This window comes from Diabrotica undecimpunctata, chromosome 9 (genome assembly GCF_040954645.1).
Source record: "Diabrotica undecimpunctata isolate CICGRU chromosome 9, icDiaUnde3, whole genome shotgun sequence".
NCBI classification, from domain to species: domain Eukaryota; kingdom Metazoa; phylum Arthropoda; class Insecta; order Coleoptera; family Chrysomelidae; genus Diabrotica; species Diabrotica undecimpunctata.
The window spans coordinates 18,877,323-18,902,630 of record NC_092811.1 but is presented as its reverse complement, the minus strand read 5'-3'; the positions used below and the strand labels follow the sequence as shown (position 1 = coordinate 18,902,630).

General features: G+C 32.3%; 1 protein-coding gene across 2 annotated transcripts; it reads left to right on the top strand.

Moving 5' to 3' along the window:
- Positions 1-381: 381 nt before the first annotated feature.
- LOC140450408 (U-scoloptoxin(19)-Sm1a-like) lies at positions 382-25,308 on the top strand. Of its 2 annotated transcripts, XM_072544026.1 has the most exons (3): positions 382-559; positions 11,641-11,790; positions 25,128-25,308. In XM_072544026.1, the coding sequence occupies exons 1-3, from the start codon at positions 499-501 to the stop codon at positions 25,247-25,249; spliced, it is 333 nt and encodes a 110-aa protein (XP_072400127.1). In that variant the 5' UTR covers positions 382-498; the 3' UTR covers positions 25,250-25,308. The 2 variants fall into 2 exon arrangements, 1 of the variants encoding a protein (XP_072400127.1); XR_011952019.1 differs by lacking the exon at positions 11,641-11,790.

Genomic DNA, 25,308 nt, shown 5'->3' with positions numbered 1-25,308 from the left:
CCGTCAACTTCATTTATTATTAGTACTAAGAATATTATTATTTATTATTAGGAATATAAAAAAAACTTACAGTTTTTGTGTACGTATTTTACGTTTCAGTATAATTTATTGTATTTTATATATTATATATATTTTATATATATTTTATATTAACTGTATGTTTCACAAATAATAGAATTTTTATTCTTTTTATGTGTATCTTTTTATTTTAAACCCGTATTGGATTGGATTAATTTCTTTGTTCTAAATATCCAAATAAATTTAACGCAAACTTTTCTTTCAAGATTACGTTTTAGTTAGAAGATGTGCACGCCTATGTATTTCGAGGTTCGAAGATGAGTATTCTGAGAATTTACTCCAGCTTATTCTTTAAATATACTATAATTAACGTTTAATCAGATAATACCTATTCCGGCAACTCGGTATAAGTACGAAAACGGTATTACAAGTACTCATTGCATTTTTACGTCCTATACAAGATAGTGTTAAAGAAATAAGATGAAGGTTGCTTTTGTTTTAGCTTTGCTCTGCGTTGGATTGGTGATCGGAGTGAACTCAGGTAAATATAATATATCGTCATATCCCAGCGAAAAGTCACTAACTAACATTTTGATGTTATGGAGATATTTGAAATTAAAGATAAAATCTTCACTATACATCAGGTTTTTAAAATTTTCTATAACAAACTTTTTTAAGGTGCATTTACTGCTTTTAGATTTATTAATCTGAAGTTACTAATACTTTGAAGATACTTTACTATGTATTTTGTGCAATAGTATCAGTTAGTGATTTTTTGCATAAACAACAATAATGAGTTTTAGTAATAATTATTTATTACGTATAATATAATTAATATTATAATTATAAGTTATAATAAAAAAGAATATTAAAAAAGTTCCTCTTCTTCGTCATCCTCAACGGCTGGTTCGGTTATTGTATCTGGTATATTATTGGCTGTTGGTAGAGATGCATACCATCCATGCAGTTCCTCTGGTATAATTTCTTTTTTACATAATTTCATTAAATCCACCTTTTTTTTGTTACTAATAGGCAGTAGTTGATTATAAGCTCTTTTTATTTCATTCGCACCATTTTTCCGACCTGTTCCGCGTACATTCAGTTCAATATAGGGCTCTGTGTAACTGTACCGAAATTTTATTATGTCTGGATTTGATTTTTCATATCGTAAAGATTTGATTTCAAGCCATCTGACCGTGTTACCATTCTCATCTTTCAGACGATTTTTAATTGTGCGTTTTGAGAGATCTTTAATATCCAACATATCGGAAAAATGCAGCTGTTTGACATGGTATGGATTCTCAGAGCTTCGGTTTCTGTTTGATCTGGCTCTTTTCATTATGTTTATCCACTCCATAACAGAATTAACAGACACATGCCTTTTTTCCCTTTCAATGGCACTATGCATGCTGTCAACTTCCATGAAAGAATGTCCGGATTCTAGGTATTTCTGCTCTATGATTTCAATAGGAGTAGTTTGGGTCAAATAGAGCAGAAGCGCAGAGATGTGCCGATTGAGATTTTGATACCCACAAGTGTCTGAAAACACTGAAATCTCTTTGGAAGTCCATTAATCCACTGCATTAAAGCTGTACCAATTTCACTGCTGCCTCTTCTACCATTCACCTCAGACCACAGCATGCAATATGCTTCATTTGGAAACCGTGACTCGTAAACAGTGAAATTATAAAGGCAAAGTTTACGACAGTAATATAACAGAGACTCTTTACCAGACGGTATTTGGAGAACACTCTGTAAGTCAAGCGTTGCAGACATAAATATGGGGTCATTTTCAGATCTGATCTTATCTTCTTCTTTAGCAATTGTAATTCGTTTTGCATCCCTAAATTTATTACAGAGGGTGCATTGATCCTTTTTTGGCACAAAAAATGATAAATTGTAACACTCGCAAAAATTTTTTCTGTACTTTAAATGACTCACCGGAACTCGATTATTCTCGTTACAATGGACGGTATACAAGGAAAACATTTTTCTAATAGACAATTTTTCATCTAAGTAACATCTGTGAGTATTTTTCCTACAATAATGAGACTCTATTTTAGGAAACATCTCGATGTGTTATTTCACAATAGCCACATCTTCTGGTTTAATTTTATTATGAGGAGATTTTTTACCTCGTCTATCTTCTGCCGTAAAAACACCATCGTTAGAACCCTTAAAGGCTTTATTAATAGGACCGTTACTAATATTAAGAGTTTTTTTAAAGAAATTCTGACATACTCGATATTTCTTGTCATTGCTCACAAGAAAGTATGCTCTGCTGCACTTTCTCTTTTTATAAATTGAAACATTTGCCAAAGGTCTCGCCGGTTTTTTTGTTTGAACCATTTTTAAAATGAAATCTTTCTGTCGTTTATAATTAGAAAGAGACCAGTACTTTTTACAAATGCTGATCCTATCCACTTCCGAAAAAATTTGACCACATTTAAATTTACAAGAATGACAGTTTGCTGGTTGTGGAATCTTTGCTGGCTTTATACCTTTTTTTGTTTTATAGGGCAAACAGTTAAACTTATTTTTCTTCTCAATATTTTTTGACCATTTAGAGGGATCAGATTTTCTACATCGAGAAGAAACTTTCTTTAGAGGTGTATTCTCATCATTATTCCCAACAAAATTATTTATGTCGCTTGTTTCTTTTATATTAGTTAATTCTTCATACTGCATAGAGTCATTACTACTTTCTGAGATATCAGTTTGAACCCAGTCTTTATCTTTAACGGAGTCGTCTTCTAATTCATCCTACAAATAAGTATTTATTACTTATTGTTTTTGAAACTAAATTAACAGCAGAAATGATATTTCAAATAATTGATTTCACCTAAGTCAGTGAAAACATTAATAACCAGTAGATGAACATGAAATACGGCGATACCGTGGAATAATCAGCTATATTTTTGCTAAGAATATTTTTTTCGATAATATGCTTACTTTTTTATTTACTTGCGAAAAACTGCCTGAAAACCAGTTTTTTTTTTGTTGAAAAATAAACATTTTCACTTACAAATAACTCGAAAAATGATTGACAGTAAAAAACTCTATAGAGCAAAAGTTACTTAGAATTAGTCAATTTATCCACGATTATTTTAAACGTATATTTTTCACCCCCGAGAAGGGGTGACTTTTACCTTCCAAGTAAAAGCAACCAACAGCACACACTCCAAAACGGTCATTTACTGGGCTATAATATGAAGTTCAAATTTACCAAAGGCAATTTATTTAAGGCAAGTTCTACCAGTTTTCAAGATCGAGAACTCATATTTTTAACTATTAAACTTCAACAATCAGTTGGTATAACAATATCTAACAAGAAACGTCACCAAGGAATATTTTTTTAGCGAAATAATATGTGTTCACTCACTAACTGCATATCAATAAATAAGAAATAGAAGTGTAAAATCAAACACAGCAGTGATTTATTATTCTGGAAAAAGTCACTAAGTGACATTAATGAGTTTTAACGCATATCTCTACAATTTGTTCGTATCTAAAAGTTACTAAGTCACTTAGGTATTTTTGGCTGCTTAATATTTTCTGTATTAACGGGTTAGTGATTTTTTAACACACAAAAATAGCCATTTAGAACCACATTTAGCAAGTAGTGACTTTTATAATAGAAAGATATGATGAATTTCATGTGATCGGCGAAGTTAATGAGTTTTTTCACAAAATGTCAGTTAGTGACTTTTCGCCGGGATATGACGATATACAGTTTTTATTTGGTTATAATGGGTGGTTTGTTAGTGTATGTTTTGTATAGCTTCTATTCTGAGGATTAGTAATTTATTGGTGATATCCACCTTGCGTATGCTATCAGTAGTCAAAATCTCGCATTATTTTCCCATTCTTCTAAAGATTTTGACGTAAGTGATATGCGCCTGTAGTATGTATGTATGTATAGCGTTAACACGCCTTTTTGGGCCAATTGCTGTTGGATGGATAATTTCGGTCGTTTTCTGCTCTTAGGTATCAGCTTCCAATTTCTGATTCCCATCTTACTGACATCTTCCATCACTACATCTCACCATTTCTTTCTTGGTGTTCCTATCTTTTTTTGCCCTCAGGTACAAAATTCTTGACTAACCTATTACCATTCTTTCTAGGTGTCCAAGCCGTTCTTATCTACGTTTTTTCACCACTTTTGTTACTGTAGAGTTAGCATACAATTGGTACACTTTGCATTAATTCGTCTTCTCCATTCTCCCTCTACTGCTTTCCACCAAACATTCGGCGAAGCATCTTTCTTTGCCATTTTTCCAATCTGTTCTGTATGGTTTTGTTTAGTACATGTCTCGACAGCGTATAGCATTATGGGTCTAATTATAGTTTTGTATCTCTTACTTTTGTATTACGAGAAATATCTTTGGCTTTAATTAGTTTGCTCGTGGCTCAAGCACATATGTTGCTTCTGGTCAGTATTAGGTTGATTTCAGTTTCTTCCTTACATGTCTGATTAATAAGAGTACCTAAGTACATATATTTATCTACCTTCTCAAATTCTACAACTGACCGATCCTCGACCTCCAATTTAAAGGAGCCCCTGGTGTTAATTCATATTTCAGTTTCTTCCTTACATGTCTGATCAATAAGAGTACCTAAGTAAATATATTTATCCACCTTCTCGAATTCTTTCAATTTAAAAGAACCCCTGGTGTTTACTCCTTTTTTGCTCGGATTGCCATGTACTTGGATTTGTTCATATTAACTTTTAGTCCCATTTTAGAGCTTTCTCGAGTCAGTCTTTTTGCTATATTTACCAGTTCTTTTCCATTTCTTACAATGAGAAGCACATCATCAACGTATATATACTAAACATCGGCGATCTTTGTATAAAATAAAGCTGGACCTATTTATCCCACTAACCCTTACAATTTTTTCTAGAACTATATTGAATAGCAATGTAGACAACGGGTCACCTTGGCGAACACCTTTTTTCACTCCGAATTCTTCTGAAACTGTACCGTTAATTTGTCTAATTGTCATTTTTACCAATCTTACTATTTTTTCTGGCACTTGGAATTCCTTTAGTGTTTCTATTAATTGGTTTCTGTCTATTGTATCATAGGCGGCTTTGTAAATTACTTGTGCTGAAATGTTGTATTCATAGCAATTGATCAGGATTTGTTTTAGCACAAAAATCTTTATTAAGTACCATACATAAAATGCCTTAGTTTCTCCATTGATGTTTCAGAAGGACTTTAACCTTCCATTTTCCAAAAAATAACCAAAAATACATAACACCGGAGGACGTTGTATTTATTTTTTAAGCACAGATACCCTCTATCAAAAATATATGATAAATGCCGGTTTAGATTTTGCCCTACCCTGCTTTATTTTTATTAAATAATCGGACTGTATCGTCTACATAACTTGTAATCAGAGCTTGGATTTATAGTCCAGTAAATGAAGGCTAAATATGGCAATACCTTGTAATTTTTCGTGTCAACATCGAATTGAATAGAAATTTTGACTAAAGTTTTACTTGGCCTTTACTTTACTTTTGGACTTGTTGGTGTCGTTAGTTGCCTTTTATTTTCCAGGAGTGAAAGCTACCCCTATTAAAAAAATCATATAATTGTAAATTAAAAGGGGTAATTCATTACAATTCATATTTTAATGAAGTAAATGAATGTTAATAAATATTAAACAACATCATTTAAGATTTTATCATAGTTTAACCTCTAAATCTCACCTAGATTAGATATAATTAAAACAATGTCAGTGAATACTTTGTCTCCATTGATTTACATGGAAATTTGGGTTTAGAATATACTTACCTTCCTATTGTTCTGAAGCTATTTTCTTGTGGCATTTTAAATTAATTAATATTTAAATGGAAATAAGCCACAATTAAAGGTTAAAATACGTTTATTGACGTTTCAATTTCCACTTCGGAAATCGTTTTCGAAGAAAGAACGATTTCCGAAGTGGAAATTGAAACGTCAATAAACGTATTTTAACCTTTAATTGTGGCTTATTCCCATTTAAATATTAATTAACTTACCTTCCTCTTCAAAATTAGAATTGTGCCTTTGGTTGCTTTTAATTTGCTAGGGGTAAAAACGATCGCTATTAGAATCATAGCAATTCAAGCAATTTAGAATCATTTAATTATACAATGACATTAATTTAGATTTCTTTACTCTTTTAGTTTTTTACCAAATAATTTTTATATTATAAAAACCATCCCTTGCAAAGAAATTCATGTATTTTTCGTATTTTGTTTTTATTAAAACTTTAAATGCAACAATTTATTTAATCAAAATGTTATGAATTTATTTTATTTCAAATTTAAAAATAACCCTTATTTAGTTTGTAAGAATGGGTGAAAGTATGTTTGCGCCTTAATAGCACATTATGTGTATCTTGTAATGCTCCAGTATGTGCGTTTTAATATCTCTTAAAATAATATGTGATTGGTTTTTTATTCATAAATCGGTAAATAAAAGGGCAATAGATCATTTTAAGGACAATAAGATCATTTAAATTACTTTTTTCCTTATTTTTAAATAGGTAGTTGAAATGACTTGAACGAGTCACTTATCACGAGTGGATGCATACTTTGAACAGCAATATCTTATCAAATTTTTGTTATAAGAAAAACAAAAAAAAACCGTTCAGAAAAGCAAAGGCTATATTTTTTACTCCCAAGATTTTTCGTATCACTAATACTTTTTAAGTTATTTTGAAAAAAAGGCATTTGTTTTAAAATTTTATAAAAAATTTCATTTACTTTACAACCATATTTATTTAAAACTAAGCACTTTCAACCGGTTAAACATACAGATCAAGTGGACTTTTCTGAACCTTTCTGTTGAGAAGACAAAAAACCATTAAGTTTTCTTGCAGGACAGCCAGTACTATAAATCCTAAAATTACTGTAAATAGTACTTGTCTACCAGCATTAAAGAGTATACGGATTTTAGGACTCCCATTCGACAGTAAACTTGCTTGGAAATGTCATTTAAAAGATCTTAAAACTAAGTACCTTCTTAACATACTAAGTAAATCTTAACATATTAAAATCTTTGTCCAATCATCATTGGGTTGCAGACGAAGACTCCTTACTTCAGATGTCTTATTTGTTCTAAAATAGACTGCTATAGTTTCATTTATATGTCAGGTAGCCCATCAGATTTAAAACTTCTTAGTTCTGTACACAACACTGCACTTAAAATCTACCTTGGGGTCTTCAGATCGAGACCCCAAGAGAGTTTATACAGAGAAGCTATTGAACTTTCCCTCTGGCTACGTCACCGGCAACTCCTTTTAAAATATTCTTCTCAAATCTCGGCAAATACCAAAACTCCAGCCTATAAATTACTAAGTAATGACCTTTTAGACTCTCATTTTACTATTAAACTTCAATCTATGCCGCAGTATATCTCACCACATTCGAATAATATCGATCTTTCAGCCACAACTCCAATATTACTATCACATTAACCTCCCTGCAATAAATTGGAAGCAGATTTTAATCTCTTGTAAACTGATTATGATAAGCATTAGACAAATCCACAATTTCTTAGGTAAATATTAAAAAATTAATTGCTAACAACAGATTTGGCCTAATTCTATACACAGATGCTTCTAAGAGTCCTATAGCTGTAGATGTGCTGTAACTTTAAACACAGATTTAGTCATATCTTGTAATCTCCCGTTCTTCTGCTGCACACATACTGCTGAATTATTCTCTATTCTAAAAGCTACAAACTTACTATCACCAGAATATAAAAAAGTAACAATATGTACAGACTCTTTAGTGCCTAACTATAGGCTATATCGGCTATACAAGACTAATTCATAATCATTAAATGACTTCCTAAGATCCATCTACATGTACACACTGTTGTAATATACTATAATGTTAAACATATTCTCGTAGGCTGTCCCTATTGCAACAATAACAGAAAAATTAAACTTTTGAGTCGAAACCTACAAAATATTCTCAGTTCGCCAGATCAATTCCAAAACCTCATTAATTTCCTCTATGAAACTAGGCTTTACCAGGAAATTTAGAAGCAGAAACGTAGTTTAGAATTTGATAATTAGTAATTGTACCAATATTTAATGTAGTTAATGTAACTGTGGAGAAAAGAATTGGTGGAGAAATCATAAACACCATGAGATTTGCAGATAACACAGTATTTATGTCTGAGAGTATAGAAGAACTACAAAGTTTACTAGATGCAATAAATAGTGAATGCATTCAAATGGGACATGACATCAACACAGATAAGACCAAATTTATGATAGTATCAAAGAGTCCAATAAATAATAAGCAAATAACTCTTGGTGGACAGCAAATAGAGAGAGTGACAAAATATAAATATCTGGGAGCTTACATCAACACAGAATTAGATCCAGACCAAGAGATCAGGGTACGAATAGAAATGGCAAGGGCAGCGTTCTTAAAATTCAAGCAATTGTTCTGTGACAAAAATCTGAATACTGCGCTGAGACCAAGGTTTGTTGAATGTTACGTCTGGTCGCAACTATTGTACGGGATAGAAACATGGACATTAAAAGCGCAAATAGTTAAGAAGCTTGAAGCCTTTGAACTTTGGATATACCGTAGAATGTTGAGAATTCCATGGACTGCCAGGGTCACCAATGAGGAAGTGCTGAGAAGGATGGGTCGAGACAACAAATTGTTGAGAAGAATAAAAGTACGCAAGACTGCATACCTTGGACACATACTGAGGAATAATAAATATAGTCTTCTGCAGGTCATCATGCAGGGTAGAGTCGATGGCAAAAAGGGAAAAGGTAGAAAGAGGAAGTCATGGCTGCGAAATATTCGAGACTGGACAAACATGACTGTAGACGAATTATTCCACGTTGCAAAAGACAGAGAAACTTTTTGAAATGTGGTCGCCAACTTCCGATAATGGGGACGGCATAGGAAGAAAAAGAATGTTACTGTATATTCTTGTAATGTAATGTAATAAAATTGTACCTGTGTCAGTGACCTATGCTGTCGAGAGAGACATGTAAACCAAAAAAAAAACTTACAGATCATATAAACAATACATAAACAAAGTAAATTGTGAAGGGGTGACGAGTTACGACGGTAATTTGGGGTGATGATTAGAGGGTGATTTTTATGACGTTTTTACCATAAAAAGCGACCAACCTTATTTTGAGCTTAACTGGCCTAGTTTTGATGCTAAATTAAAAAAAAAAAACAAAAATAAAACTTTTTTTTAAACACTTAAAATGTGGTTAATTTCTTGGTTAATACATGTTAAAATATTCGATTTTGAATTTGATATATAAGAACCTACTTTACGAGAGCTACAGCTCTGACTCTACTGGATCTACACACCATTTATTTTTGTTTTTTGTATACATAAAATTTTTGCTTAGAATATTTTTTTTTATCTGACAACGTGGTTTTTATTTTGAAAAATGGACATTTTCACTGGCAATTAACTAAAAAATATTGGCTTAGTAAAATTTATATTTATTATTGATATATGCAAGTTGCCCTTGTTTTTATTTTAAATTTTTTAATATTTTTCCTTGCTTCTCGGATGGCTTCGGACATATTGTCATCAATTTCTGAAATTACTAATTTTATTTTATTGCGGCGTTTAAAGTAAACAAGAACTCTTTTCGGATATGTTCCCTACCTTGTAATTTTAATATTGTAATTGTAATGGCTGGTTTAGGTGGCAAAAAGACACCGAAAAGTATTTCTCTATATTTCTGCACCATTCTGCTCATAAAATTTATAAAATCATTTACCAAAGGGAACAGATTACTTATTTCTTTTGTCTGCAATATGAATAATATCATGGGTAGTAATATACATTTCAAAAAAGTGCACAAATACGTAGATTTTACAAAAAAAGGCAAAATCTCAATTTACACACAGGATAATTATATTTTATAAATGTAACAATAATTGGATGATTTTATAAATATTTTTAATATCAGAATTAACCAGAACTATTTATTCGTTATCTATGACGAAACGTGTTATTTGTGGAAATTCCAATTTATGTAAGTTTATCGGTCTTCGCCTTTTTAAGATCTATTTCTATTTTCTAAGATTTAAATAAGCATACATAAACATTATGGGATATTCCAAATAACCAATACTAAAATGTTTTTGTATATATACCAATACAAAACATCATTTGGTTTACTATTTTTATTGGAAATTCATATTATTGTTTCAATTTCCATTTCGGAAATCTTTCCAAAATACAAACTCATCAAATTTTGTTTTTAATGCTTGGTATTAAAAAAATGCTTCTGATTTAATATTATCTGCCTTATTCATAATAATTCAGACATATACAATACATTTCAAAGTATATGAATTTAAAATATATTTTCGATATTTTTGAATTGCGTTCCTGGGACAACTTTATTCAAATTGATAGTCAAAATTATTAAATTGTCTTTCGGAACATAAAAAAATAATTAAGTTTATTTCTCGTAACTCTCAATCTCTGGGTCAATATAAAATTGCCACTAACCTGAGAATCTCTATAACAATCAACCTCTGGGTCAATATTAAACGTCATTAATCTGAAGATATACCTTATTTAAATTTCAAAAACGCTCACGATTCCTCTGAAGATCCCTGTAGAGGAGACAAGTAGTTTATATGGCATACAAATCGGCTACAGCTAACGAAGGCTCCAACTAATTTTGGATACTACAATCTATATCTCAACGAAGAATCAAATAATTTGGTACATACTATGGTCCACAAAATAATTCCCAATACAATTTTTAAAATGATCCTCAAAAAATGATGATAAATATGATTCTCAAAAAATATGGTCGATTGCTACTATCTTTCTTTATTTAATTTGTTAGTTTTTAAACATCTTTAACCATTCCTTAAGTCATCTGATTGTGGTTATTTAGGCCTATTTAGCGATAGTCCTTTTGTCTCCTTTTCATTTCAATTCCACCAGTTGAAACGAAATCTTGTCAGAGGCATAGCTTTGGTAGCACTTTTCTCTTTTTGCTATTTGTTGACTGGGCATAATAGTGTTATACCTTAAGATTGGGCAGCACAGCAGTTGTAGCCTAAATCTTGGATGATGAGTTAGTTATGGTGCAGCTAACTGGTGATCTGTCAATTGAGAATTGTAGAGATGTGTGTGTATTTTATGTTTGGATATTTGTATGTAAGTGTATGTCATATTCAATCACGAAATCTATAGTTATTGATGTAGTTACAGTTTCCACTTTATGTTTTTACATAATCCACAAGTGTTTATCTAGTTATAGTTTATTCATATCTGTCCTATATTTCTGTAATCCGATAGCATGTTACCTATTAGCTATTGGGACGCGCAGTGTTCAGCATGCTTATCAAATGATTCACAAACTTAGATCGATACAGCAGTAGTTATAAAATAAAAAAACGGCCAAACTTAAATGTTAAGCAAATGAAATATCTTACTAACAAAACACTCAATTTTTACAAGTGCAACTAAACAAAGAAAGAGAAACTTATACAACAATAATTAACTAATTAACGCATTGATCAATAATGATAACACAATAAAAAAATACAGTAGCTAATTTATTGAGCCAATACTACAAATCTTACTACTAAATATTATTTTCTAGGCGATGTGTCACATTTCAAATATGAACATTCATGTGTAATCAAAAACGGTTATTGTGTATTCGAACATGAATGTCCGCACTTAATAGAAGGAGAGTTCCGCAACTTATGTCCTCAGCAGAAATCCCAAGGTGCCCTTTGTTGTGAAGGATGTAAGTAGGAAAATAAAAAAGATATTTCTTTCGTCGTCATTATTACTAATTCTTCTTTTATCAACCACTTATTTTTTATCGCTAAATACTTCGTTTCATGTCCTTGTTCACTCTATTTAATAGGCTTTTAATACTTTTTCGTTTATAAAGTTAAGTGAATAAAAGTTTTCTTCCAGTGAAAAATCCATTTAAGTATTTACTAATATTTTCTTTATTTAAGAATGTGCTGAAGCTATTTTCTTCTGACATCTTAGTGCAACTACTATTTTTGTTGGGAATAAGCTTCAATTTAAGTTTAAAATAAGATTATTTTCCACATTTCGATTTCCACTTCAGAAATCGTTTTCAAAATACAAAACATTAAACAAATTTTGTTATTTGTTATTCTGTGAAAAATTCTTCTAATAACTTCAGATATGTATTATACATTTTAAAGCAGAGGACTTTAAAATGATATTTCCAATATTGCTGAGTTGCGTTCCTGGGACGATTGTTCCTTTATTTTAAGATAATTTATTTAAATACATAATATCAACTTTAACATAAGAATATCCGTCAGAAAAAGCATAGAATGTCATTCGTCTTCAAAAAGACTACCACTTGCAATGATGACAGTTTTCATCATATTATTTCTTGTGAATGCTGCAAGATCCCGTTACATTTTGTTCCAAGTTGTTCTGTTCCATTTACTTCGGATGATCTTCATGGGCGGTATACCTTTGACGTCCTTCTCTTCTCTTCTCAACTGTTAGGTACCTAGAGATAAGATTAATACTATTATAAGAATTAATATTAAACTCAACAATCTTCCGGGTTGAACCGCGTCCATAATCATTGCGCCGAACTTTTATGTCTCCTTCAGGATGTACGAGGTCTCAGTCCCACCAACTTTCAGACACTACTACATTGATGACTATCCAATGCAATAATGCTACTGGGAACAGAGGACGGTTCATTTATACCGTCGATGGTGATGTGTTTTGGGTAGAGATTGGCGTGAGAGTTAGCGTGAGGATTGGCGCGTGATTTCTGACAGTAGGATTTGGATTGGCAGGTAAAGCGGACGATATTTTCTTTATGAGAGGTCTCTATGTCGAAGGTAACCGTATGTTGTTATCTCTTCTATTGACACAATTTGGCCTTTTTTCAATTTCTATGGCTTCTCATATAATTCTTGCGCATCAACATCAGGTTCCACCAATGACACCCTTTACCGCAGAAGCCAAGCATTAAACAGACAGGTGAGGGCACGATTACTTAATTTCCATATTTCTAAGGTTCACACTGATATTAAATTTATTATTTCTCAAATCAATAATGTCACTTCTTTTCTTGATAATCACCTTCCTGACAATTTGTTGGACACTTTTGAGTCATCTTTACATAAGAAATTTAATTTTGTATATCATAAATCCATGGCACACCTTCGTAAGAAGCTTAATAACTTAGACACTCCCCAGTTTAAAAAAATTCCATTTAATCCCAAGTGGATTAAAAATCTATCTAGTACTGAGGTTCCTCAGGACATTCTCAAGTTGTTATCCTTGGGCCCCAAATTTGGCTTACAGCCAACTTTCAGAGATTACTCTGTTAGTAGAATTTTAGCAGATGTGGAAAATATTTTGTCACATGCTGATAATTCTGACCTTTTATCTCTTAGGTCTTCTTCCAATAATATTCTGTTGAACTATTCTAATCGCCCTAGACAACCCATATCGGTGTTAGATAAGATTTACAGGGAGACGGTATCGTTTTTAAAAACTCACCCTAATCTTCTCATTCTTACAAGTGATAAAGGGAATGCCACTGTCCTCATGGATAGAGATCAATATCTTAACCTCAGCCAATCGTTGTTAGATGATGATAGATACTATCAACCTCTCTCTACCAACCCTTGCTCTAAATTTACAAATAAAATAAATAAATTCATTACACACTTAAAAAATATTAAGATCATAGATCAACCACTTGCAAAATTTTTACATAATTATGATGGATATGCTCCCAGATTTTATTGTCTACCTAAAATACATAAGCCCACATTGAGCATGAGGCCAATTGTTTCCTCCATTAATTCACCAAACACTAATATTGCTAAATTTTTAACTGACATCTTATCTAAATCTTATAATTATAATAATAACTTTAATATTGTTGATTCTTTTCATTTTAGTGAATTTATTAATAATTTTGAACTTCCACAAGACTACATTTTAGTGAGTTTTGATGTGGTATCTCTTTTCACTAATTTACCTCTTTCTAGTGTTATTACCTCCTTAAGAAATCACTGGAACTCCATCCAACCTAACTGTCCTGTATCCTGGGATGTATTTGCAGAACTTTTACAATTAATATTTGACACTAATTTTTTGGTCTTCAACGACAAATATTACCTTCAAATTTTTGGGACACCTATGGGTTCCTCAATCTCTCCCATCCTGGTTAATTATGTACTGGATGATCTAGTATCTGACCGTCTGGGTCTTTTAGATTTCCAAATCCCTTTTATTGAACGGTATGTTGATGACTTATTACTAGCCTTACCTCCAGACAAGATTCAGGCCACCTTGTCTTTATTCAATGAGTTTGATCCTCATTTACAGTTCACTGTTGAACTTGGGGACTCTAACACAAATAGTATTTCCTTCTTAGACATGCGTGTCATTAGAATGGGAGATAACACCCTTACTACAAGTTGGTACAGGAAACCAATGGCTTCTAATAGGTTTCTCAACTACCACTCTTGTCATCCCTTTAAATATAAATTAAACCTTATTAAAACTTTAAGCTGCAGGCTAAATAGACTGATACATCCGATTAATCGAAGAGAATCCTTTCAATTACTTAAAAATATTCTGATTGAGAATTCCTATACATCCTCCCTTATTAATAAATATCTTTACGTTCAAAGCTATGGTTCTTCTTTAAATGACATACCCAATGGTGACCAACTCAGAATAATATCAAATAATTCAATTAATAACACTGTTCTGCCTAATACTGTACTTGGGAATCCAACTACCCATTACTCATCTTTACCTTATTTTCCTCAAGTTACTGAGAAACTCGTTAAACTGTATAAGCATAACAACGTACCGGTTAAAATTGCTATTAAGAATGCTAAGACTGTCAGGAATTTGTTTTCTAAAACTAAAACACCTCTGTCCCTTCTGGAACAAGTTAATGTAATATATCATATACCTTGTGCTGAGTGTGACTCATGTTACATCGGTCAGACAGGGAGATCACTGAGAGGGCGTCTTACGACACACCGCAGTGATATTAATTTATCTAAGCATACTTGTGCTCTTGCCCAACATGCTATTAACACCAAGCACGAAGTAAACTTTAATGAAGTTAAAATTCTTGGCACTGAACGCAATCTCGTTAAAAGACAGTTTTTAGAAATGTGTTCAATATTAAAACATCCTAATACCCTTAATAAGAGAACCGACATTAGTAATTTGAGTCAAATTTATCATGCATTAATTTTACAGAATTAGCCTTGATATGTTGTTTTACTTAAATTTTGTCCCACATTGGGGTTTCTTTATTACATTTTCATATAATAAATTTAAATAAAAATAAAATAAAATAAATTATTCCTTCCTTAACTAAGATTTATCAACTTACATTTTATTAATTATTTGTCAATATCACTTTTACATAATTAAGTAATTGTTCTTTTTGATGAACTTGTTTGATAAAATTTAAACTGAAATTGATTCATAGAATCTTTTTCATTACGGTCCTACATGTTTGAACCTTTGGACTGTGGAAGTTGTATTAATCTTCACCTGTCAGCTGGCTAACTAGTGACGTCATAATATATAATATATGATATTTTGGATTGACTTCGCATGCTTTGTTCTTTGTGGACAGATCAATCACTGTAGGGTAAATGGTGATCTTAACCACCTTTTCCTTTCATTGTTTGGTTTTTTAACGACAAGCTGTTAACTAAATTTATCACATTTTTTGAATATACCGCCCTATTATATAGAGGTTGGTAGGTTGCCTTGCTGTTTATGTCATTTTGACCTCAAGGCCACTTCTATTCACGTTGTTTGCGTGGGTGTTAAACCTGTAAATTCATTTACCGGCGAGACTCAGTAAGCTAAAGACTGGTAACTTCATTTTATCTTATTACTATTAATCTTAAATAACTTTTAATGTTACCTAAAGTTAAAATTAAAATCTAATTTATTAAATAAATTTGTTGGAAGTGCATTCTTATGATCTTTCTAGTTCTTTACACTTTAAAATAAACCTTAATGTTTTTTTACTTAAGTTTTTATAATAACTTTTTTATATACATGTATGTTTATCACATGTTCTTTTGCTGTGCTAATTTTGTTAAATTGCAAACTATACCTAGTTTCAATTGATTGTTTTATACAACGTTAACTCTGAATGTCCAGTTTCGTAAGATTTTTCATATTTTTAACATCATTGACTACTACATGTCTTTGTAAGGTAACACACTTTTGTCGTAACTTCTCTATGGATGTTTGGTTTCATATTGTTCTTTTTAGATGAACTGATGATGCTTTCTGAGCAGAAAGCGAAACGTCTTCAATAAATAGATGAAGTAGCCACCTTCTTTGTCTTTTATTTCTCCACTTTGACCGAAAAACCCACCACTCTTCGAGTGTACCTTAGATATATATATATATATATATATATATATATATATATATATATATATATATATATATATATTGTTATGCTATTTAAATTGTATTATATTGCTTACTTAGGAAAAATCCTGTCTATATTTATTAAATGAACTATTCTCCAATTAATCACAATAAATCAGCATTAATTAATTACAATCTCAGGCTATTTAAATTGTACGATTTACCTTTGATCGTGGATTCAAAATATTTTCCAATTGGCGTCCTAATCGGGATAGGTAATATGACCTGAATAAAATACATAGAATTTCAACTGAACTATATGTGAGATGTCCTTTATTTTAATGAAATTTTATATAACAATCAATCCTGTAATATTTGCAATATACTAACTTTAAATATATGAGAAGTTGTTTTCTATCATGGACCCAAATGTTATTTTACATTGATTTTTAATATGTGTTATAACTAAGCTCTTTTTATAATTCCTTTTTTTTTTAAGTGATCGCAAAATTAACTGTCTCTATTATTTATTCAATTTATTTAATTAATAAATGAAAATCACACTCCGGCTCTAATGAAAATTGACTGACCTTTCCTTCTCTGCCGTTGCAATTCTATGGCCACGCCACAACAAAAAAATCCTTTCTCTGCTTCTGCTCCTATTGTGGTCCAGATGACGTACACCTTTCTCCTATCTGTCCTTGTATCTCCAAATGTTTCCGGCTTCGTCTGCTATTAATATTCTTATGCCCTTTGGTTTTCTATCTCTCTGTACCCCGTTCCTCACACTGGTCAGCTTTTACACCGCAAATAAACACACCCGGTAAATTACGTCTTCGGGACTTCAAACAAACACAAATCACAAAGCTCCTTCCTTCTTGGACGACGAAAACTGACTAACTAACCTTTTTTTCTCTCTCCTATCTCATAGCCAAAACCAACCTCCTTGCATTCAAAATTTGACCAATAAAAATCATCCACCTCTTGTGACGTATATCGTTACCACCCAACTCTCTCTATAAAACGTCATTCGGGTAATTCCAGAAAACAACCTTCTTTAATTATTCTAACTAAATCTATCTGCTTTACAAATATTTCTTACTAATAGCTACAAACGATACCTGTTTCTCAATTCAATGTCTTTTGTTAATAAACTTTTACCGATATAATCTTTCGGGGAGAAAACCACCGCAAATCCCGGTCTATTGTTCAACACTTTCTATATACACTTTTATTCCGGGTAAAACCATTCCACAATAACCGACTTATTTAAATTTCTTATCGATAATATTTGAAAGTCTTGTCTCTGAGGCCTAATGAACAATTCTTCGAACAACTTAAAATACATATTTTGTCTTATACAGGATGTTTGAAAATTTATATGCCCGTGTCTTTATGAAATATCAATAATTTTAATTTTTATTTAAGTAATAAAATTTGTATATCGGTTTTTTATTGCTTATGGTCATTCAAAAGTACAACAAATCCCCGCCTTTGTAATCGATAAAATTTATCAATCTATGCAACTAAATTTTCTCGAGGCAAACTAAAACGCACTTCCTGTATGCTAGCTGTACTTATGCTACGTATTATCCTATCCTACTATCTACTTTATACAAATTTAAATCTTCATTCGTGATATTTATATACATCATGGATATTATAAATACCTCTGATCTTTTCAGAATCCATATGTTTCAACTCATAGCTGTTTACTCCATCTTCGTTGTTTACTATGTATGGCCCTTCGAAAACAGGCATCAATTTTGCGCAAATACCGGTCTGAAGATTTGACACTCTTAATGCTCTTACCATTACTTTGTCACCCTTTTGGAAAGTTACTGGTCTTCGTTTCCTATTATGACCCTGTCTCTGGATGTATTTCTCATTGCTTCTTCTTAATCTCCTCTGAACGGTTTCTATAACCTGTCGATACTCTCTTTGTTCTGGATCTTCCCACGGTCTTATCGGCATGACGCCTTTCATGATGTATTCTGGTGTTTCTTTCGTTACTGTACTTGGCATGGAATTTAGGTACATCTCTATTTCTCCCAATTTTCTGTCCCATCGCCGATGTTGACCATCCGTTGCAATGCGAAGAAATTTCGTTACCTCTTGTATAAATCGCTCAGAAGGATTACTTTGGGGATGCCTGATGCTTACAAAGTTCGTCTCGATTCCCCGTTCTCTAAGCTGTCCCTTGAAACGATCATTTCGGAAGTACGTTGCATTGTCTAGTAAAATTTTTCTTGAGGTTCCTACCGTAGCGATGAAATTGTCTATTTTTCTCAATATTTCTTCCCCTTTTGTGGTGCGGCAACTATATAATTTTACGTATTTTGAGAACACATCCACCATCACCAGAATATGCTTGTTCCTTTGCGTGGTCACAATTAGATCGCTTAACATGTCGATGGCTATAATGTCCAGGTTGTTCCGGGATACAATGCTCTTTGCAATATTTTCGTTTTTAAAATTCCTGCTCTTGTATTTCTGGCATACTTCGCATTTCTGTGTGATCTCTTTTGCAATGCGGTAATCTTGTCGACTGATGTAGTTTTCCCTAAATACAAGCCATACCTTTCTACTGCCAATATGTCCATTTTCCTCGTGTAGTTTCTTGATGATTCTTTCTGCCAATGTCGGTGTCACTAAATATAATTCCTTTCCGTCTATTCTCTTAAAAAATATCTCGTTTTCTAGCTCTGCTCTTCTCTTTTCTCTTTCTTCTAGGCCTTCCTGGTCGGTCCTTATCTCATTTAACGAAAATATCCCTTCGTCTTGTGCCAGTATATTCAATCCCACATGTAATGTAATTGTCTCCTTTTTTCCTGTATCTTCGTCCCGTGTTAAAGCGTCAGCTATTATGTTGTCTTTCCCTTTGATGTATCGAAATTGGAAATCATACTCTTGTAAGAGCAGAATGCCTCTGTGTATTCTGTTATTTACCAATCGATTCTTCATGATGTGTATCAATGCTGCATGATCCGTTTCGATGGTGAATTTAGCTCCCAATAAGTAAAACCTTAATTTGTTTACGCAAAATAGTACACTGGCGAATTCCAACTCGGTGACACTGTATTTTCTCTCATGTGTTTTAGTCACTCGAGATATAAAACATATCGGAACCTCTTGGCCGTTTTGTATTTGCGACAACACTCCTGCAAATTTCTGTATCGACGCATCCGTACGGAGTATAAACGGCAAATTGTAAATAGGGTGATATATTTTTGTTCCTTTAGCAAATTCTTGTTTCAATATTTTGAAAGCTTCCTCCTGTTCTTCTTTCCAATTCCATTTTGTCCCTTTCTTTAACAATTTTATTAAAGGAATTTCTTTTTGGCTTAAATCGGGAATTAATTTCTTGAAATAATTTATCGTACCGAGAAACCCTCGCAATGTTTTTAGATTTGTTGGTCTTGGGTATTCGTCGATGAGCTTTACTCTGTCCTCGGCTAGACTTACAGTTTCGGTGTCAAGTTTGAAACCCAAATAAATCACTTCCTTTTGAAAAAATTGACATTTTTCAATGTTTAGTTTTAATCCCGCTGTGTCCAATTCTTTCAAAATTATTTTGATATGTTCCACATGACTCTGCATATCTTGTGAAAAAATTAATAAATCGTCGATGTAATGGACGATGAACTCTTCATGGTGATTCAAAATGGTATGCAAAGCTCGTACAAGTGCTGCACAGGCGCTTTGTAATCCAAACGGAACTACCTTAAATCGGTATACTATACCATCAATTGAAAAGGCAGTGTAGTTTCTACACTTTTCAGCCAAAGTTATTAACCAAAAACTATGCTTTAGATCAATTTTTGAGAAAATATGTGATCCCGTGATCCTTCCAAAAATGGCTTCGATATTTAACGGTGATTCATATTGTGATACTGTGTGTTGGTTGATATTTCGGGCATCTAAACAGAGTCTTAACTCTCCACTGCTCTTCTTCACTATCACAATTGGGTTAATATAGGGTGAGTCACATCTCTCAATGATTTGATCTTCCAACATTTTTTTGATTTCTTGCTTTACTTCTTGCCGATACTTATAAGGAATTGGATAAGTCTTTGATCGAAAATTTCCCAAGTTTTTCACCTCAAATGAGTGCTCGTATTTTGTGGCCACTCGGTTTTCCTCATTTATCAGCGTTTCATAGTCTCTTAAAATTATACGCAAATCATTTTCTTTGCCTTCTCCACATATCAATTTTTTGTCTCTCCCATCAAATTTTTCGCACATATTCACCGTGTACTCCGTGTCTTCTTCAAACACCACTGTCTCCATTGTGTCCTCTTCATTTTCCTTTGTTTTTTTTTTTGTTGGGCTCGTCTCTTCTTTTGAGGAATCCCAAGTTTTGCTTTCATTTCTTGTCAAAATTTTTCCATCTTCTTCTCCTGAGCTCGTCTCATCTTTTGAGGAATCCCAGGTTTTTTTTCTTTGATCTTTTTCAGACCTTTTCCCCTCTTTCTTCCTTTTCCTTTCTTCGTCGCCAGGTTCATTTCCACCGTTTGTTCTTTCTCTGATTCGTCCGTAATTTGTTTCTCTTGTTCCTTATCCTGTTCTTCTTCTTTTTCCTTGGTTATTTTCATCGTATTGGTTTTGAAGTCGATCACTACATGTTTTTTCGTTAATTCGTCAACGCCTACAATCATGTCATGTGACATATTCGGCATTATTACACATTGAAGTGCATACATATTTTTTTTCAATCGTACCATTACTCGTATACCTTCATTTATTGTTGCCAATGTCCGTTTATTTGCGCCCACTAAATTCACCCTAGGTATTTTATAAATTAGACTTGTTAAATTTACTTCTTCGATTAATTTTCTGTTGACCAGTGTTATTTCAGAGCCTGTGTCTATCATAATTTTAATTGGTTTCTCATTTATAAATCCATCCACAAATTTTAAATTAACTCCATTTCTCTTTTCATTGTTTCCTGCCAGTTTAATAAATTCCTTGGGGTGACAAAAAATTCCTGTTTGTTTTTTCGTTTTTAGTGAGCGCCTTCTTGAAAACACGCCTATTGTTCTTCTGTGTTTTCTCTCCCGTCATCTTCTCTCTCATATTCATTTTCTTCTCTTTGCATATTATTTATTTCTCTTCTGTTCTCTTTTGGTCTATCATTCCCGTATCGATTACCGCGAGATTCCTGTTCATTCCGTGGGTTATTGTATCTGTTTCCTTGGTATGGGCGGTTATTTCTACTCTGATTTTCCCGATCCCTGTTTTCATTCCATCTCTGGGTTCTGGGTTCATAATTCTCTCTTCCGTTCGGTCTATTTTCATATCCCCGTCTAGGTATGAATTCTCGTCTTGTATAATCTCTTCTAAAATTTTGACCTCTATCTCTATATTCTTGGTTTTCTCTTTGTCTATAATTTTCTTGCGGTCTTCTTTCTCTTCTTTCATGCCTACGTGATTCTCTCATTTGCAAAAATTGACATAAGCTGTCAATGTCCTTGTAATTTTGGAGATTTATGTGGTCTTCCAAGGTATCTTCAAAATGTCGCGATATCAACTCTACCAATTGTTCTGATGAATAATTATATTGCAAATGTTTTGCATTATTATAGAGTTGTAATGCGTACATCTTTTCTGATACGCCCATCCTCTCATGGTATTTTCCATTTTGTAACTCTTTATTTACTTGTAGTTGCTGTATTTTTCCCCAGAAATAATTTAAGAATCTTCTCTCAAAATCTTGCCAATTGTCCAATTCTTCTTCCTTGCTGACAAACCAAAGATTTGCCTCTTCTTTGAGATGGTTTCTGATGGTTTCCTTTGCTGTTGCAAACGGTCCTATGTATTTGACTTTTTCCTTTAGGTTATTTATAAAAGGCACTGGGTGTATTTTCCTTATATCCCCGCCAAATCGTACTTTTACGTCTTCTGTGCTATATACGATGACTTCCTTTCTTTCTACTTCTCTTATCTCCATCTCTGCAATTTGTTTAAATCTCCTTTCCGTTTCTTTCCGGTCTTCTTGTAGCGCATTTTCAAATTTTACTTCTATCTGTTCTAATTCCCTTTCTTGCATACTCTGAATATCCTTCATTTTAGTTTCGATTTCTTCTCTCTGCAATTCTAGTTTCCTCTCTGTTTCTTCCCTACTTCTTTCTAAACAGACTTTTATTTCGTTTTCATATTTGTCCATACGCGTTTCCATTTTTTGTTCCATTTTTCTTTGGTTTTCTTCCAAATTGTCCAATTTTTGTTCCGTTCTTTGTTGTGATTCATCCATTATGTGTTTTGTTTCCAGTTGATTTTTATCCATTTTTTGTGACGATTCTTGTATTTGTTGTGTCTGTATTTGCATCATAGCTAATAATTTTTCTAACATCCCTGTTTCTTTTCTTTCCTCCATTATTGTAGCATTTCCTTCATTATCCGATCCTTCATCAATAATTGTTTCCTCTTCTATCTTATCCTCTTTCCTTTCTTGCGTTTTGCTTTGACTCCTTGTGGTCGACATGTTCGTTAGATTATTTATCCCCGCCAAATATGAAACTTTGAAATTTGTGCAATAATATCCCCGCCAAATATAAAATTCTACTGGTCTGTTGCAACAAACGGGACTTTTCCTGTTCAAATGTAATAACTCTTGAGTACGAGTATCAAATTTCAATATCCCACAAATAAATCAAATGGTAAAATATCAAATGTCAAAATCAATCAAATAATTCAAGTATGGTAAAATTATCAAATTTAAATATCACACAAATAAATCAATTATGGTAACCTATAAATTGTCAATATCACGAATAAATCAATTATGGTAAATTGTATCTTAAAAAAAATATATAATCTTTATGTCCTCAATTTTTACATAATATTTCACTTTATCCCCGGCATATAAACTTTCAAATATCTGCTCGTCTACTCCTATCCTTTCAAATTTGCCAACTAGAAATATTTTTCAAAGCTTTACACGTTGGGGGCCATTTTTGTTATGCTATTTAAATTGTATTATATTGCTTACTTAGGAAAAATCCTGTCTATATTTATTAAATGAACTATTCTCCAATTAATCACAATAAATCAGCATTAATTAATTACAATCTCAGGCTATTTAAATTGTACGATTTACCTTTGATCGTGGATTCAAAATATTTTCCAATTGGCGTCCTAATCGGGATAGGTAATATGACCTGAATAAAATACATAGAATTTCAACTGAACTATATGTGAGATGTCCTTTATTTTAATGAAATTTTATATAACAATCAATCCTGTAATATTTGCAATATACTAACTTTAAATATATGAGAAGTTGTTTTCTATCATGGACCCAAATGTTATTTTACATTGATTTTTAATATGTGTTATAACTAAGCTCTTTTTATAATTCCTTTTTTTTTAAGTGATCGCAAAATTAACTGTCTCTATTATTTATTCAATTTATTTAATTAATAAATAAAAATCACACTCCGGCTCTAATGAAAATTGACTGACCTTTCCTTCTCTGCCGTTGCAATTCTATGGCCACGCCACAACAAAAAAATCCTTTCTCTGCTTCTGCTCCTATTGTGGTCCAGATGACGTACACCTTTCTCCTATCTGTCCTTGTATCTCCAAATGTTTCCGGCTTCGTCTGCTATTAATATTCTTATGCCCTTTGGTTTTCTATCTCTCTGTACCCCGTTCCTCACACTGGTCAGCTTTTACACCGCAAATAAACACACCCGGTAAATTACGTCTTCGGGACTTCAAACAAACACAAATCACAAAGCTCCTTCCTTCTTGGACGACGAAAACTGACTAACTAACCTTTTTTTCTCTCTCCTATCTCATAGCCAAAACCAACCTCCTTGCATTCAAAATTTGACCAATAAAAATCATCCACCTCTTGTGACGTATATCGTTACCACCCAACTCTCTCTATAAAACGTCATTCGGGTAATTCCAGAAAACAACCTTCTTTAATTATTCTAACTAAATCTATCTGCTTTACAAATATTTCTTACTAATAGCTACAAACGATACCTGTTTCTCAATTCAATGTCTTTTGTTAATAAACTTTTACCGATATAATCTTTCGGGGAGAAAACCACCGCAAATCCCGGTCTATTGTTCAACACTTTCTATATACACTTTTATTCCGGGTAAAACCATTCCACAATAACCGACTTATTTAAATTTCTTATCGATAATATTTGAAAGTCTTGTCTCTGAGGCCTAATGAACAATTCTTCGAACAACTTAAAATACATATTTTGTCTTATACAGGATGTTTGAAAATTTATATGCCCGTGTCTTTATGAAATATCAATAATTTTAATTTTTATTTAAGTAATAAAATTTGTATATCGGTTTTTTATTGCTTATGGTCATTCAAAAGTACAACAATATATATATATATATATATATATATATATATATATATATATATATATATATATATATATATATATATCTATAGACCCTCCCTTGCAAAAACCGTTTTGGATTTCTACCTCGCTATAATCTGTTTCCAATCTTACTCTTATCCTTCATAACTTGTCCAGTGAAATGTACACTATTTCTTTATATTAATTGCGTTTTTTATATAAATTAAGCATATCTGAGCTAAGTTGTGGTTGTTTTTTACATTTTGAACATTTTAAACAAACTAATTTCGCGTTTTCTTGCTCACAGAATTATGATAAAACATTTTGATTTTATTACTAATAAGTTTTTTTATTGTAGATCCAGCAACGGAAAAACTGAGTTGCGCTGAAATCTGTAGACCAGAAAAACAATGTCCAACCAACTTAAACATTGGTAGAAAGGAATGCCCGCATGGAGAAGTGTGCTGTGTTTTAGTATGACATTTAAATCAATATAACCATGTTTATAATTTTTAAAAATAAAAATTAGTTGTCTAGTA